The sequence below is a fragment of the Gavialis gangeticus genome, unplaced genomic scaffold, assembly GCF_001723915.1.
Source record: "Gavialis gangeticus isolate Ggan-Ray unplaced genomic scaffold, GavGan_comp1, whole genome shotgun sequence".
NCBI lineage: Eukaryota > Metazoa > Chordata > Crocodylia > Gavialidae > Gavialis > Gavialis gangeticus.
The window spans coordinates 21,457,303-21,475,503 of record NW_017729033.1 but is presented as its reverse complement, the minus strand read 5'-3'; the positions used below and the strand labels follow the sequence as shown (position 1 = coordinate 21,475,503).

At 41.5% G+C, this 18,201-nt stretch overlaps 1 protein-coding gene across 8 annotated transcripts in view; it reads right to left on the bottom strand.

The window, feature by feature from the left end:
• Positions 1 to 18,201, bottom strand: part of ADD1 (adducin 1) — a 128,351-nt gene that overhangs the window by 46,386 nt on the left and 63,764 nt on the right. For all 8 annotated transcript variants that reach the window (XM_019525965.1, XM_019525963.1, XM_019525968.1 and 5 more), the window contains exons 2-4: positions 5,788 to 6,000; positions 3,774 to 3,936; positions 1,777 to 1,928 (exon numbers count right to left, since the gene is read on the bottom strand). In XM_019525965.1, coding sequence (XP_019381510.1) covers positions 1,777 to 1,928; positions 3,774 to 3,936; positions 5,788 to 5,982 — 510 coding nt within the window. In that variant the 5' untranslated portion in view covers positions 5,983 to 6,000. The remainder of the gene's footprint in view (positions 1 to 1,776; positions 1,929 to 3,773; positions 3,937 to 5,787; positions 6,001 to 18,201) is intronic.

The window sequence follows — 18,201 nt, the reverse complement described above, 5'->3', positions numbered from 1 at the left end:
CGGACTAGATGATCTGCTCAGGTCCCTTCCGACCCTAGAAACTATGAAACTATGAAATGCAACCCACTATTCTATTTGCCGCTGTAGTTGAAAACAAACCCATCCTCTTCACAAATGGGGGATTATGATCTGCCCTTTCCTCTTCTTTCACATCCCTTCTAGGCATTGGCTAAGTCCTGTGTTATTCCTGCACCCTTCTAAAATTTTGCCTGTTTCTTTTTGTGCCGGTAGTCAAATTCTTCCAAGTGAGAATTCTATTTTGTTTCAGTTGTTACACCTCTTTTTTCCAGGATCTTCTAACGCTCCCTAAATCTCTACAATCCACTCAAAATGCTATCACACCTGCGAGTGCCAGTTTCTTTCACAATGCTCCCCACTTCACTGGTTCATCATTCCATTATAGACTAACCACAAAACGTTTTGTCCTTATCTTAGAGAGCCTACCTGATGCAGCCCATGCCTGCCTTTTTACCATAGGCTTCTTTACATACTCACATTTCCAACAGTGATGTCAGCTTTCAGAGACATACCTCTGTACATATTTTCACAAATGTATTCACACTTTCTTCTAAGACTGAACTGTCTGCTTAGAAATCCATCCCCAAACCTGTTTTCTAAGCTTCCTTTTCATCTCATTCAAATTTCTTCTTATCTATGAGAAGTGATGCAGGTATAGGTTACCATTTTTTTCTATAAACTGTCCACTAAAGCTGTCCACTGTCTTTGGTAACTCCTATGTCCTTCAATGAGTTAACTACTTCGTTCACCCCTTTTGATCTCTTTAACCCACCTCTGCCTCTCAGTTTTTCCTTTCCCTTTGCCTATTCTTTGAATTTAAATTAATTTATTCCTTTCCATTTGGTATCCCTGCTCTCTGCAAGTCTGTTTATAAGTAGAAAGTTCATATGTCTCTGAATAAGTTGGTCTATAAGGTGCCATGCTGCCCTGCCTTCTGTTCATTCAATATTTTGGATTATCAAGTAAATAAATGACTGTTAGTAATTAAGTCATTATTATTATTTAAAATACTAAAAACAGTTTTTAAAGCAAATTAAAACATTTTAAGGACCACCTCTGTAGCACACAAAAGCCCCCCAGCAACTTAGATATTTGGAAAACCCACAAACAATTGTTCTGTTATAAAGACAATAGACTAGGTTGTCCACTACAGCTGTGGCTTTATTCATGATATTCATGTTGGTTCCTCATCTGACATATGAAACCTTCCTGCCCTGCTAGTCATTCTGTCAAGAATTATCACTACAGATGCCAGTAATTACTCATTCAGTCACAATGGAGATAGCTGGCACAGAATAATAAGCTAAGTAGTCCCACTGTTTTAAGATCAAAGGTACCAGGGTTTTCTGGTTCTCAGAAAGGGTTACAAGAATTTACAGGAATTTTCACCATTTTCAATAATATTTAATTGAATGCCTAATAAAACAGACATTTTATTACACTGAAAGAGAGCCCTAAAAAGTTACTTTACAGAATTGCAAATAAAATTATCCATTAATTTAAGACACTACAAGATTGAGCTTTCAAAAACCATTTTTCATCATGAGGACTTTCATGTACAGTCTCTTAAGACTCTATTCAGGATAAACTGGCTGACATCCAAGTTGTTCTATTCTTAATTCTTGAGATGCAGTGATGAATCTGTTCACTATTCTACTGCTTTCAACACCACTTCACTTCTGTTTTACATTAGTGGCAGATATACTTTCCCCTTATGTATGGGGAAATTGTTTAGTTATCTGTTGTTCCAATACTCACTGTTATATGATTGTAAATAAGCTGTGACCACCCAAAGAGATCTGCTAATCTGTAGAAAGCTGCCAATTTACATCGCAATAACTTCTCCCCTTTCTCATAAGCAATTGAATCTGACCCTCTGAGGTCATTCACTGGTGTCACCATGCCAAGACCTGAATGGAAAAAAGAGAAGAAAAAGCATATGGAAATCATGTGGTCATTACAGCAATTAAAACATAACATAGCATAAAAACCAGTGATTGTTCTTGTAATGCTGTTTCTTTGTTGTTTGGATGACCAAAATAAATTTGTGCTACAGTCTGGTTACCAGCAAGCCATTATTCTTCTATTTTCACACTTTACAATAATAACGTATTTGAGAAGGTGACTTATTCCTTGTAGAGTCAAACTACCATTAGCTTGCTTCCCAAAAATATGAAGATGGCACCAACACCATGTACTTCAGAGGTGGGCAAAATGGCAGATCCAGCCAGCAGCCAGACTCCATTTCCCAGAGAGCGGTGGGGCCATGACAGCATGGGACCAAAGAACCGGGGCTCTGCCCTGGACCTGCACAATCATGGCCACACTGCTCCTGGGGGCTCCATGGAGACCGGCCCAGAGCAGCACAGGCAGGTGGCGGAGCTGCTCCAGGACTGAGGTGGGGATCTTGAGGCAGTGATGGCGCAGGGCCAAAGCCAGGACAGAACCGCGATCTGCTTCCTGTGCCCTTGCCCACAGAATTTATGCTCATAGCAGGGATGTGCTAGCAATGAATTATGGCTCTGTCCTGGCACTGGTCTGCCCCAAGATCCCAGGGTCTCCCTTCCCCTGCCTGCCCATCTCACTCCCAGCCACAGGCCCATCTCAGCTACCCAGTCACACAGCCAGCTGGCACAGGTTCTGCCCCTGGTGGTAGATGTGGGGTGGGCAGGCTGGGGTGCCAAGGCAGTGGGGTTGGGGCCGGTGGTGGCGGCCAGGAGCCGTTGCCACGGGCTGCTAGGAAATGGAGTCCACTGTGGGCCCTATCTAGCCTGTGGGCTCGACTTAGCACACCCCAATGTATGTAGTATTTTGTCAGTGTCTCAAATTCAAACCTTAGAAATGGACCAAATTCCTCCAGAATAAAAATCTAGGTTGACGTTGGAAAATATAAGCACTTATATTTCACTTTATCAAATGGAAAAACTTGTTGTATGCCTGGAAATCAGCAACTGTTCATTTAATTTGATATCGAATCATACTTGCTTACTAGAAATAAGTGTGCTCACTCAGAGGAGGAAGGATTATGCCAAATTTTATTATGGATGCTACTATACTGAAGTTAGAACTGTACAAAACAATTTAGCGTGACATGACCCTAAACATACAGCTCCATTTTGCAATGTTGCAAGGACCTTAAAAATGTGGTTTCAGAAACAAAACCAAAACCCTGGCTATGCTGCTCAGTCAAGCAACTCCCAAACACAGTTCCACTTTAAAACATTTGTGAACATAATTAAACTCTGTAAACAAGAGAAAGAAAACACTGTTGGCTATAGATGATATACACCTTGCCTTCCTGTAGCTCTTACTGAAAGAAGAAAACCAAAGACAGTGTAAAGGGCAAAAATAATTACTTTCACAAGTGGTATAACTTCCTAGCCTTTGCTAACTGGACCATTGATAATGAGCATTTCACTTTCCATTGGATAGTCCATTTGGAAAACATCTAAACATTGACAGCATTATTCAAATATACTGTAGATTTATTAGCAAGAGGATATTTTTCAGTTAATATGTCATGCTTAAAAGGGCTTTTAATATAGAAAATGCATGTGAATCACAATATTTCATGTTGTTCCAGCATTTACAGTTAATTAACTTGTTTTATTTTTTACAAGATCCCTTTGAACAAAACGGATGGCATTTCAGCTTCTTCACAGAACTATGCCTTTACTTCAACTGTTCTTAAGAATAATTCAAATACCATTACAGAACTACAGACTCTCTATCAGAAGTGACCAGTGTACACTCACTCATGTTTAAGGCAGCCATTCCACCTTGGGGTGCCGCTGGATACACATTTGGTACATTAGTTGTCATGAAATCTGCGATCTGCTGTAAAGCCAATAAGCCTGTTGGGTTCTTTCCTTTCTTAAACTGCTCCTGGATCATGGATTCCAACTCTTCACAAAATGCCTACCAATAAAATATTGCAAGTTGTTAAATATGATATAGCCAAAGAACTTAAAACTACTCACACTCTTTCCCTTGCCTCTTTTTTTAGCACTCCTCAGATGTAAGCCTTGTATACACCTTCCTATTTCTTGCCTACAGTCAAAGCGGAGGCAAAATTACTGGGCCTGTGCTGCTGCTTTTAAAACTCTGTTCTTTGAAATTCCAGATTGCATGAGATTTGGGGCATCCAAGGGGTTATATGAATTTGGAAAACTCACTTTAGGTACCAGGGAAATTCTGGCATGCTTATGAGGAGCATTCCTGGAACAATAGGCAGGAGATGCAATCACCTTGAGAAGTCTCAAGGAGAAGCGGGGAGTTCTAGGAACCATTAAGGCATCTAAGAACAGAGAAGAAAATAGTCACTCGTATCTAAGTCTGTGCCTACACTCTAGGTTTATGGTTTGTTTGCAGTTTTTTTCCTTTTTCTGGCACAAGAAGTTTCCCACGACTGTTACTATTATTTCTATTCCTCATTTGGGAAGGAGACTGGTAAGACATGAAGTGGAAAGAAAAAGCTTAGGAGGCGGTGGAATGAATTAGAACAGTGGTGTTAGCAGGCAGATCAGTACAATACGGCTGCTGCCCATCTGAAAGGTGACAACCATAATTAAAGCATCACAAATGTGCATCCCGATTCTTTTTAATAAAGACATTTCACAAAAGGTTTTCTCTCTAAACCCACTCAGTAGTTATGCAATGACTAAACTGCAGAAAGAAAGGAATGCCATTTTAGCAAAGAGCATGCATTTCATCAAGGAAACATCTCTAAATACCACAAATTTTAAATCAATCACATTTTAGCCCCTGGCTATCCTTTCAGAATAAGTCTATTGCATATGCCAAGTTATAAGGGAAAGGGAAAATTAAGCAGAAAAAATATTTCTGGCCTGGTTAAACAACAATTAAAGAGCTGTAATAGTTATCAATTATCTGATGCAAACACTAATAAGAAAGGAGATATTTAAAATGGAAGAACAGAAATTCAAGCAAGAGCAAAGGATGAAATTATGAAGAAACTGAGGAAGACTTCTGTTTGGTATTTAACCCAACAGTGAGTGTGTGGCAATGGCCATGTAAAGATGCTCCTTTTTCCTGGGAGAATTGCTGTTCTCCAGCTCTTTCATCTGGAACAAAAACGGCAGTTCCAACAGTTCCAATGGCAGCTCACACTCCAACCACCTAGAAGTCACTCCTGGAAGAAACTTTCTCACAAGAATGAGGCTGCTATGCCTCCCAGAGATCAGGTGAAGACATGGGGGGCAGCTGCTCCCACATCTCCTGTAGACCAGGACAGGAAGGGAGGAGCAGCTGCCTCCACACTAGCTCCTCAAAAACCAAAAGTCCCTGGCACCAGGAGCTGAGCAGGAAGGAGTGCCATGAGACCCCTGCCTGCTTTGTGCACCCAGCTGCTCCAGGTCCCCCAAGAACGGGAAGACTGGAACAGCCAACACTTTCCCTAAACTGCAATCACTCTGGTCTTGGAAAGGCATAAGAAGCAGGTTGAATGCTTGTACAAGAGGGGATATTGTAAAGTTGCCTCTTCCTGAATCATTTTCAGTGGTGGAAATGAATGCTTGTAGGCAGCCACTGTCTCAGCAAAGACCCATCACTTGCAACAATCAAGATTATACTGGATAACACACAAGAAATTATACTACAAAGAACACTTTTAAATGGACAGGGAGACAGACTAGATTATCAAAAAAAAGCCTTAGGCCTCTCAAATTTCTACAAAAGTGTGAAACACGTTGTGGTGTAATTTAAAGAATATAATCTCTCTCTCTAAAGACAGTCACTGCATTTTCTTACTGGGCTTTGCAGAATCATGGAGACTCTCTTCTTTTGTTCCATCATGTTGAAATCTTGACGAAGGTCAGGTGCCATATTCCTCTCTCGCAAGTACTCTGGGTTATTCTCATCAACTCGATCAAAATACCTCTCTTTATGAGGAGCTGTTGTTGGGGGTGGTGAAGTCACCACCGCTGCACCAGAATCACCATTCATAGCACAGTTTTAAGGGTCCTACAGAAAAATCAAATGAAAGGGAAATTATAAATAGCAATGCGTGATTGATTAAACAAGCCCTGAAACAGCAATAAACATCTGTGTTCAGGTATGCATTTATTATGTTAAAGGAAAAAAAGAACAAAATGATTCTGGACTGCACAGTGCACAAGTAACGGTTGTACAGTTAGATAGCAGACTTGGTAAATGCACATATTTAAAAGACACTTAAAATATAATGGTTTATATTTAACAGTTTAAATGCAGTTTACTGAAGAACTGACAATGTACTGGAAAAATTATTTCATACCATTGTCCCTCGAGTGTCTTGCTATTGTTAAACAGAAGTTACTCATGAGGATTTCTTTTAGCAGCACGTGTTAGTATATTCCTGTTCCAACAGCAACAAACTGAGATGACATTTTAAAGTACAACAGTTTACAAGCTAAAAGGCCTTTCTTTTTTTTTCCTCATGTGGAAAAAGTACACACTCTAAAGTAAAATGAAACTCAGATTCAAAAGCCCAAAAGCATACTTTACTTAAAAATGTATCATTTTTAAATGGGTGTATGTCTGAATCGGGTAAAGTAGCTCTTCTTGGAGCTATATGATAACAGCAAATTGTTATTGTATAATTACAGCCTTTTATACAAACAATTACTAAAAATCAGAAGTTGTTTTCAGAAGTACAGAGCTCCTATGAATCCTACTGAAGTTATTTAGACACTGGAGCTCAGCATCTTTAAAGTCTCCAAAATGCCCTGGTCTGACTTCTTCACGGCTAAAGTGAACATCGTATTTAATACAACTTTATAAAAACTGGATTTAATTCATTTGAAACTCAAGAATCATTAAAAACTATACTGCATATTCTTGCTAACACTGAAGAGTTAACATACCACAAAACAGTAATAACTCTCAAAATAATTTAAGAAAATATATCCAAAAATACAAATGTGAAAATCTGGTATTTGCTTTTCACAGATCTGTAGTTATTTTGGGCTTGTAACAAAAGCCTTCACTACAGCATTAGAGTGCTTTTGTGAAAAGCTGGTACTTGGAGGGGGGGTGTGAAAAATACCTTGAGATTTATCTAAGATTGTCCAGGGTAACACAGTAACTGTAGGCATACTTAACAAAGCATGAAAATTTAGCTGGTGCTGCTCACCCCACCCATTTCCTTTTACACCCAGCCTGCCACCTCAACATTACATAGATTGCCTGTATATAACAACATCACAACCTTCATTCAAATCCTTCCTGAAAACACTCCGGGAGAGATTTCCTGAAAGCCAGTTAAATAAAACCAACCCTGAAGCATTCCTGAAACCAGGCCCTCCAATACCTGACTGTCTAGCCTATAATGTTATTTGCGTTGCGTTGTCTATCAAGTCTAAATCTAAGCTTTTTGGAGAAGCAGTACAGGGTTTTCCTCTACCTATCTATAAAACTGGACAAATCAACTTTTTAAAAGAAATCACTACATACTGTAGATTCCTCAGTATGTAGCAAAGCAGATGTTTGATGAATAATAGCTCATGTTAATCAGCAGAATGTCAGAATTATAATACATTCAACATATTCAATGCTTTAAACCCCTGATTTCAGGCAGAGTTTCTGCCCCCCCCCCCGGTAACAGGACCTACCATTATTTTCCCTAAAGAAAGGGAGAAAAAGGAGCAGAAAAATGCTGCCCTTTTAAAAGAAAGAGATGCAGGGAAGTAAGGTGGAATAATTTAAAATATAATCATAATTTAAATCATCAAGCAGAAAACCTTAAGCAAAAACCTTGGTATACACATTTATATTTTCTATTTATTTCTCTTAAACAAATGTTGATAATCATGGAAACATGCTGATAAACAGACTCTTCTTACTGAATTGAGAACTTCTTTTTCTGACTAGAATAATCAACTATAACTATGCATCTTTATCACGCTGGTTATATACCTTAACATGAATTTATTTGAAATTAACTAAAATGATACTTTTCCTTTGTCTCATTTTGTTCTGTTTAATATTGGTCTTAAATTTTATTTGGAATTTCGTTAGAAAAGTGTAAAACGAACTTTTGATTAGCTAAATAAAATTACCTTGTTAAATAATAAAATCCCAAATAATTTCTCAAATTTGAGTGAACTAGTCAATAACTTGAATTACATGAACTGAATGAAGAAAAGATTTTCTTTACCCCTGCTGTCAAAAACTAGTTCCAGATGATTAATCAGCAATTCAGTGGCTTAAATTTTTTTTAAAAAATCCAAACAAATATGTATTGGTTCATATTTTTATTTATTCAAATAGATCATAATATAGGCATTACTGTGTCATAATTTTACATAGCTTTTTAAGAATAATATATTACAAAACTGACTGGAATAAAATAGATTAATTATTATCCACCCTGAAGAAAGCAGGCCAAGAGCTGACAGATTACTTCGTGGGTTTCGTTTTTTAAAGAGAGGTGGATAGATACCAAGAACCTTTATTTCTGACCCCTTTGCAGCAAGGGGTGTGTGCAGGTACAGGGCACTCTGAAAACTGGTATCCTTTATGAGGACAAGAAGAAATGTAGCTGCTGTTTTCTCTCAAGAAGGAAGGCAGGGAAGGAGAAAAACTTGAAGTGAAACGATAAGCCACTCACATACATACTTTAATCTGTGATTGCCCAAGAAAGAGGGCATGAGCATCCTGTACAGCTTCAATGCTGAAAACTGGAAGAGTCCCAATGGTACAGCAGAACTAACTGTACTTGGAGCCTGCAGAACTCGCAGAATACGCCTGTGGCAGCTACGAGCAGCTTCTGCTGGCGCACTTGCTCCAGTGCTGTCGTAGGACTCTGACAGCAAAACTGAAACTTAGCAGGAAGACGATCTTTGAAGAGAGCTTTCAAATTACCTTTATACCAAGATCATTTTCATACACAAGCTGTGAAAAAACCTGACTTTATGGCCTTGGAAAGAGGAACCACTGAATGCTTTTGAACAGTAATCCGGATATGCTTGGTAATACACTTTATTGGATGAACTATATAATTGGGAAAGACATTAGATGTGCTTTCAGGAACTAAATCTCCTTCCTCCCTCAGGTGATCTGTATCTGAGCAAACTATATAGCACTATAGGAATCAAAGCAGGTGAAATTTATCATGACAGTTTTTGGTCTCCAAGTAGAAACCCACTTAAAGGGCAGGTACATGTAACAAAACAGAACCACCAGTCCTGCCAGTTACAGAAGCTTCTACTCAGTTATTGCTACTTCCTGTATTTTCAAGGAAAAAACCTTTTTCTTCATTCAGACTTTGAAAAAAAAAATGTATCTTATTTTGGAACATGCTGCATGGTGACAAAATACACTATCTTCATTAGTGATCTGGAGGATGGGACTGAGCATACACTTAAAAATGTGCAGATGACACAAAGTTGGGCAGAGTTGCAGGCACTCTGGAAGGTATTGATTATGACCTTGAAAAATTGGAGAAAGTCTCTGAAATCAATCAAATGAAATTCAGTAAGGACAAGGGCAAAGCCATGCACTTTGGATGGAACAATTACGTGTACAAATACTGGCTGTGGAAATGACTGGCTAGGGTGCAGTACTGCAGAAAAAGTACTGGACCTCACATAGAACCTGACCCCACAATACCACACTGAGCTGTATTAACAGGAGTGTCACTTGCAAGTCGAGGGAAGGGATTCTTCTGCTTAATTTGGCACTGATAAGGCCCTCACACCCAGAGTACTTTGTCCATGTTAGGGATCCATGCTTCAAAAAGTAGACAAATTGGAAAAAATTCAATACAGCAACAAAAACAATCAGAGGTCTAGGAAACAGGATTTAAAGCTAAATGGTTAAAAGAACAGGAATAACCTAGTCTAGGGAAGAGAAGACTGAAGAGGGACTTGATAACAGTCCTCAAATATTTGAAAGGTGGTTACATGAGGAATGGAGATAGACTATTCTGAAAGGGGCAACAGTCTTAAATTCAAGCAAGGGAAATGTAGGCTGGATAGTAGGCAGAACTCTCTCACTGAGGGAAGCTGAGCACTGGAACAGGCTATACAGAGAGGCTGTGCAATATCCATCCTTGGAAGTTCCTGAGAGCAGGTTAAAACATTTAACAAGGAGAGTTTAGCCCAGAGGTGGGCAAAACGCAGCCCGCAGGCCAGATGCGGCCCGCCAGGCCATTCTATCCAGCCTACGGGGCCCCTAAAAACTTTAGAAAATTACTATTTGTTTGCCCCTGGCTCCCTGTCATGTGGCCCTCAATGGCTTACCAAAACTCAGTAAGTGACCCGCCGCCCAAAATAATTGCCCACCCCTGGTTTAGCCTGTCTTGAGCAGGGGGTTGGATAATATTAGGGTCAGCCTGCAAAGAGACTGGATGTGGCCTGAGGTATTAATGGTACACTAAGACTCAGCTGTCCAATCTGTTGTGTTTGCTCCAGCCATCCATGGTCTGGCTGAGGGCTGCTCACCATTACAGCCAAATCAGCCACTTAACTGCTGATCACCAGTTTCTCATGGCATGCTTTTTCAGCTGAGACTACATTAGGAGAGTAATAGAATGGTCCTCTGCATAGAGCAGGGACCACCAAAGCAGCTAGAAGGGTCACAAGCTGTGGCCCATGCTGGTAAAAGGTTGTCAACCCAGACTAGATCTCCTGAAGTTCCTTCCAGCCCTACTTTCCGGTGATTTTTAACAATATTTTTTCAATTTAAGAATCTCCCTTTTTAACTGGAGCAGTAGCACAATTTGCAAGATCCTAAAGATCTTACCCAAGGCAGAAGTTAGCCAGCCCACATGATATGCAGTAGTGGCAGATGTACTAGAATAGGAAATGGTGTAAAGCAGGGCTGTAACTGGCAGCCCACGAGGGATTAACAAGCAGCCCACAGGCTCCCACGTGGCTGTCACTCCCCTCATCACTCTTGCTGCTGCTCTCTGGAGCAGGGAAACATGGCTGGAGGGGACCCACACAGCAGCACCAGCAGGTTGCATTTGCATATACATGTGTCTGCGTATGTGTGTGGAATCACATGGCAGGTGGACAGGACTTTTACTGCTCAGGGGGTAGGGGACAGCAGGGGAAAGGCAGGGGACTCCTGGCAGCAGGGGGAGGGATTGGAGGCTCATTCACCAACTGGCAGCAGCAGGGACCGTGCTCAGCATTTGGCCCAGACTGTATGTGTCCCTGGCCAGTCTAAAGTTGGACAGTCCTGGTATAAAGGATGGTAGATGGAAATAATGAAGGAAGGGAAATGGTTTCAATTGCATGAAGAACTTTTTTTTTTAAAGGGCTGGAAGCTACGTTGGAAGATCATCGAGTTCAGCCCCCCACCCGAAGGGCAGGAAGTCAGCTGGGGTCATAGGATCCCAGCAAGATAAGCATCCAATTTCCTCTTGAAGGTATTCAATGTAGGTGCTTGAACCACCTCTGATGGCAGGCTGTTCCAGACCTTGGGAGCTCAGACAGTAAAGAAATTCTTCCTTATGTCCAGCCTGAAATGGTCTTGCAGTAGTTTATGACCGTTCGACCTCGTCATCCCCTGGGGTGCTCTAGTCAACAAACGTTCCCCCAGGTACTGGTGGTCACCCCTGATAAACTTATAGGTGGCCATCAGATCACCCCTGAGCCCGTGCTTTTCCAGGCTAAAGAGCTCCATGGCTCTCAGCCTGTTGTTGTAAGGTCTGTTTTCCTGACCTCTGATCAAGTGCGTGGCTCTTCTCTGGACTCTCTCAAGCTTCTCCACATCCTTTTTGAATTATGGAGCCCAAAACTGGACACAGTATTCCAGTTGCGGCCTCACCAAGGCCAAGTACAACGGGAGAATGACGTCCCAGGATTTGCTTGAGAAGCATCTATGGATGTAAGCCAGCGTTTTGGTCCCTTTACTAGCTGCAGCATTGCATTGCAGGCTCATGTTCATCTTGTGGTCAATGATGACCCACAAGTCTCTTTCTTCCGTAGTGCTAGCCAGCGTAGCACTGCCAAGCCTATAAGGATGCTGCAGGTTTTTCTTCCCAAGGTGGAGAATCTTGCATTTTTCGGTGTTAAACACCATCAGGTTCTCATCCGCCCATTTGCTGAGCCTGTCCAGGTCAGCCTGTCTTCTGATGGGCAAGATCCAAATTATCATCTATGCATGTAAATGGCAATTTAGTTGCCTGTGGTCCAGAAAGTGATTCATAAAGCCCTACTTAACTACTTTTACATATAAAAGCCTACATTTTCAGATCTTTGGTGCCCAGAAAGCATACTTGGGCATCTAAATTATGTTACTGCACATGCTCAGAAGTGTTGCCATCTTGGCAGAGTTAAACAGACATGTAGACTTCTAGACCTGCATCTTCCACCTACGGCTGCTTGAAAGTAATAAATTAGACAATCCTGTGCCTGGTGGAGCCTAATCTGATAGATGTAGTCTAATCAGCTAAGCATTCCTAGCCACTTTCATTTAAAAGAATGGCCACCAGAGGAGGCAGCAGCCAAGTGCTAGTGTCTTCCATTAAGTAAAATACATGAACACAATGTTCAGAGCAGTGACTTTCAACTGAGGTACCACAAAATTCAGAAAAGTTGCCTTGAGCTTGAAAACTTGAACCACTGGCCTGGACTTAAGTAGCCAAGTCATCTTTTTCACGTATGGGTGTCTAGCTTTCTGTTTTCTGTTAAGGTGGTGAAGGTGGATATGGTGATTGTCACCCTTTTTATATCTTAATGGGTAGAGCAGGGGTAGGCACCCCTCAGCATGGGTGCTAGAATCTGGCATGCAAAGGCATTTTGCTTGGCACACATGCTTTGGAATGGACAGTGGGGAAGGGGTCAGGGTTGTGCTCCCACAACAAGGGCAGGGCCCTTCATGGTTCTCCCACTATCCACCCCTGGCACTCCAACACCTTAAAAGTCAAGGTTGTGGGTTTTTTTGGCACCCTGCTAAACATTGCTGACCCCTGGATTAGAGTATGTGTCAAGGAAAAGCAGGTCTGAACCCAGAATCCTGTATTTCCCACCTCCCAATAGACAATAGGCCAGCTGGAATTGGGCTATCATTCACTCCACCTGTTGAAGCAGGAACACAATTAAGTCAAGAGTGCAAGATTCACAGTGACCAGAAGGAGAGTAAGCAAAGGGGAACTTGACAAACCCAGTGATGAAGGCACTCTGCCCTGCTGCCTTTTTCCCCAGGAGGTGCACGGTGGCTGCATGCCCCCCACCTGTGCAGTGGCAGTGGCAAATTGTGCCCCTGCTGCCAGGCGGGTTGGGGACACAGCGCAGCTGATGCATGGCTTCCAGGGCAAAGGCAGCATGGCAGAGAACCCCGAGTCCACAGCAAGCAGCCCACCTCCACCCTCACCCCATTTAGCTCTGCTCCTAAAAGCATCCTTGCGCTTAAAAATGGTGGCAACAGTGCTTGAACTCCCTGCCCTGGTGTCCCACTTGCTGCCCTGGCTGGGCAGCTCCCCCAGCCCCAGCTCTTTCCCACTCCCTCCCTGAGAGGAGCCTCCATCTGTCCCCTCTCCCTCCACTCCTTGCCCCCCACAGACTTGCCTTCAGGGTGTTGCACTGCATGCTATTGGGCTCTGCTCCTCTATATCAGTTATCAGATTGCTATCAGCCAATATGCCTGGTGAATAATTGGCTATCGGTATTGCCCAAAAAAATCTCTATTGCTGCACCCTCAATTTTCAGTTTACATTAAATAAAGATAGATGTAAAAATTCTTTAGGTATCATTAAACAGTTGTACACAACTAGAGTTCTATGTTTATTCAGAAGCAAAGAATTATTTTACTTATTTCATAAAAGTCAATCCATAATTAGTTGAGATTATTTGAAAAGTGTTGTTGGTCACCTTTCCCTGGCATTTAAGAATTAAAGACGACAAATTAAATTGCTGCAGCTTTAAACATTTATTTTATAGCAGTCTTGTAAAAACAGTTATCACAGGAATTCCATCTCTTCACATACACAGAGAACAAAAACAAAGGAAAGGACAACAGATTTATATCACTGAGGGGGGCTTTTTAACAAAATAAAATGTTAAGAGCTGGTGTACAATAATACAAAAAGGTGAGACTATTTGACAGACCAAAGTCCAAATAAAGCCTGATTTCAGCAACTCTGTTGTGGTTAGTTCTAAATGGGTGTGTCTCCAACAACTACTTTGTATCCAGAACAAATCTGAATTAACCACAAAGTAGTTTTAAAAAAATAAATGCACTAAAACATTCAATTCAAAGAACGTACAGAAATGTAGCTTCCTATGTTCATACACTTATTTTAAGGCAGGAATGAACACACCTGCAAACATAATGGTGCTCTGTTATTATTTTCCTTCATTCCAAATTATTTTCAAAATTAGCATGGTCAGAGCTGTTTTAAAAAAGATGTTCATCTTTAATGTGAGGGATGCTCCATTAAACACAAGATTCCTTTCTTCTCTGTTTTTTCTTCATAATGAAAAGAAAGAAGTTGACTGACGACAGTCTGAAGAGGGAACATCAACATGATTGTGCAGGGTCTTACTAAAGTAATTGTATTCCACAAATCTGACATCTAGGAACTACCGATTTTTTTAGATCCTGAAAGTGCTTACTGCTTTTTCACTAGCAAGAAAGAACAAGTTTATAGGAAATACAACATTCAGTTCAGACATAAAAGGTTGCCACTTAAAGGTCAGTTATACAGATCAGTTCTAGAAGCCAAGTCTGTTACATGCTCTATGTCCACATATGTAGATATGGGTTGATTTCTGAAGTTCAGCTAATCTTGCTTCCCTTCAGTATATACTGTATTTATTTGCATACTGCACTCATTTACCCCCCTGAAAAATTGTCTTCCACAGATTTCATAGACATTCAGGCTGGAAGGGACCCTGGAGGACCAGAGTCTAGCCCCCTGCCCCATGGGCAGGAAGTCAGCAGGGATCATAGGATCCCAGCAAGATAAGCATCCAAATCCCTCTTGCAGGCGTTCACAGTGGGTGCTTGAACCGCCTCTGGCAGCAGTCTATTCCAAAACTTGGGGGCTCAGACAGTAAAGAAGTTCTTCCTTATGTCCAGCCTGAATCGGCTGTGGTGGAGTTTGTGACCGTTTGATCTCGTCATCGCTTGGGGTGCTCCAGTGAACAGATGTTCCCCCAGATCCTGATGAGCACCCCGATAAACTTACAGGTGGCCATCAGATCGTCCCTGGGCCTGTGCTTTTCTAGGCTGAAGAGTCCCATCGCTCTCAGCCTCTCGGAAGCAAGATCAGCTGAACTTTAGAAATCAACCCGTATCTGCATATGTGGTAACAGACTTGGCTTCTAGAATTGATCTGTATAACTGACCTTTAAGTGGCAACCTTTTATGTCTGAATTGAATGTTGTCTTTCAAGGTCTGTTTTCCTGACCTCTAATCATGCATGTGGCTCTCCACTGCACTCTCTCAAGCTTCTCCACATCCTTTTTGAATCGTGGAGCCCAAAACTAGACGCAATACTCCAGCTGTGGCCTCACCAAGACTTCCTGAAGTCTCTTCACAGCATCTGATCAAGTAAACCACTGTTACAAAAGTTTGTTATACATATCTGATTTAGTTAGGCTATAAGTTGCAAATCTTCCCTGCCTTACTTCAGACTAACATGGCTAACTAATACAAAAGACAGGGAAGGAAGGAGAGAGTGAAGTGCTAAGAGAGGGTATGAAGGTTGAAAATAAAAGAAAAACAATTAAACCATAGGGACACAGGGCTCATGGGATAAAAATCCATAGTCCCTGTTTAGACTATACTTAATGCAGTCCAGTCTCTGGATGATTTCTTCTTCCTGCAATTTCCTGTTCAAGCAGGTTTTTGAAGTTCTGTTTTTTTAAAAGCAGCTACTCTGAGGTCAGCAATGAACATCTAAGGAGGCTAGTTTTCAAGTCCAGAAATACACAAAAATCTATGGCAGATGTCAAAAAGCCTGTCTTTCCACGTAAATCTGTCTTGCCCCTTTCTAAAACACATATGTCAGCACATGCCTGCTGCTTCTATAGACAAGATAAGGATTTTTACATTTGAAGCAAATGGCCAGTCCTGGAGCGGCAGCACAGGGTGGTGGATGGCAGCGGCAGCCACCGCATACAAGCTTCCCCCTCTGCGTCCAGGGGAGCAGAGGGAGAAGCTTAAAACCTGCCAGATTTATAAGAATTCCAGATTTTTGATATCCGAATTTATGAGGTTATACTGTACTAGAAAAAACCAGACAGAAGGTATATTTAAACATACAATTCAGAAATGTATGTTATATAAATACTAAACTTCTTAGTAAAATAAAACTTTACTAGTACAGAAAATGTAGAATTACAGGGTTTATTGTTCTTCTAAATAAAGGAGTTTTCCTAAAACAAGCATTCAAAACTGTATCAGAAGGCTTAAGGGTTCTTTTGCCCTTCCAAAATGTATATTTTTTCCCCTCTAAAAATCCATGGTTTGATCCCAAATGTAATCCCAAAGGGAAGTTTTGTAACACAGTTAAATCCATTGTAGGGTTCATAATAGGAATGCTGTAAGCAACATACTAACACCTAAACCACACAATATCCAGAAATGCGAACTGTATAAAAGAATTTTCATTCCAAGCTGTTCAATATCCAAGACTTTGGAAAAAGAAAAGCATGCTGACCCTACGGACTAGGACTCAAACAGTAGATGGAAGAAACTTTAACAGATCAGATAATAGTCAAGAATATCTTCTTCTACCCCAGTCCCAAGCACACATACCATACTTACACCCAGCTTTCTGATTCAAAGAAAACACTGTATTTACTCAAATATACAATGACCCCAAATATAAGACGATGCCCGAATAATTAAACTATATGGACAATTTATAAATTTCTTATAAATTTCCAGGTATACAGTCTAGTTATTGGAGGTTTGCCTTGAATCTGTCCTCTTCCCACTGCTACAGCACGGAAAATGAATCTGCGGAAATCAGGTAGCCCTCTTGCCTTCCTTCCCGCTCTTCCAAAACTTCTTCCCCCTACAGCTCCTTCCCCCCTCATTTCCTGTCACCTCCTGCTCTCCTTGAGCACATGGACATGAAAAGCAAATTTGAAAACTCAACTCTCAAAATAAACAGACCTGTAGCAATTTGCACATAGTACAAATAGATTTAATTCAGGCAGAAAAAATGCATCATACCTTTTTTTTTGAAACTGCTGCAAATTTTAGCACAGGTATTCCATAAACACATTTTTAAATAGCACTTTTGTCCTTACTTATATATAGTGTAAGCTTTCATTTATTTATTTTGCAAGCAATGCATGATATTAGTTCAAAGCCAAAAGACCTTATGATTAGGGATGTATACAAATTGTGAAGCCCGGGACCAAATTTCATGGGCTCGCTGTGGCCCCAGGCTCCAAGTTCAAGGGCAGATCACACCTGCCCCTCCCAGGTCTCCAATTGGCTAGCAGACACATAGGCTGCCATCACCCCACTGTCCCTCGGTCTGGCCTGGCCCCACTCCCCACCCAGTCCTGGCCTGCACAGGGGGAAAAATAGAACCCCCCACCCCACCGTTGTGGGAGCAGGGATGGGCCACCCCACTGCCCTCCCCCAACTTCCCTGGCTCTGCTCTCCTCAGCCCAGCCCCACTCCCCCCACCATGACTCAATCATGCTGTCCCCCCACTCCCAGTCCTGCATGGTGACAGGCTGCAGCAGCCCTTAACCCAGGCTGCAGGAGGGCAGCCCCCTCACTCAATCAGCAGCCAGGGATAGGAGAAAGAAAAAACTTTCTTTTTTTAAATATGGAGTTCTGCTTTTCCCCGCTTTTTTTGTGGGGCTCCTTTTTTCCCCCCACAGATTTCCGATTTTCATGGAAAATGCCCTATTTTGCATTTTCCACAAAAGTCGCAAAACTGCAATTTTGGTACATCCTTATTTATGTTTTACCATATAGTTCATTGGGCTGGGCCCCAACAGTCAACAATATCTCAAGCCATGAGTGCCATAGCAGATGCATATACTCTAGGTGCTCCCCAAAGGATCATATGCTAATTAGCCTCCCCCACCCACAACTGGAACCAGGTGTTTTAGGATCCTCTACAAAATTATATGCAGTTAAGTGTGGGGCAGCCTGATCCAGCTTCATCTCACAAAGAACAGGGACACACTAATCATATATACCAGGCTGAGAGAGAGGGTGACAGAGGGATAATGGGTGAATTGTTTGGAGCCCCATTTC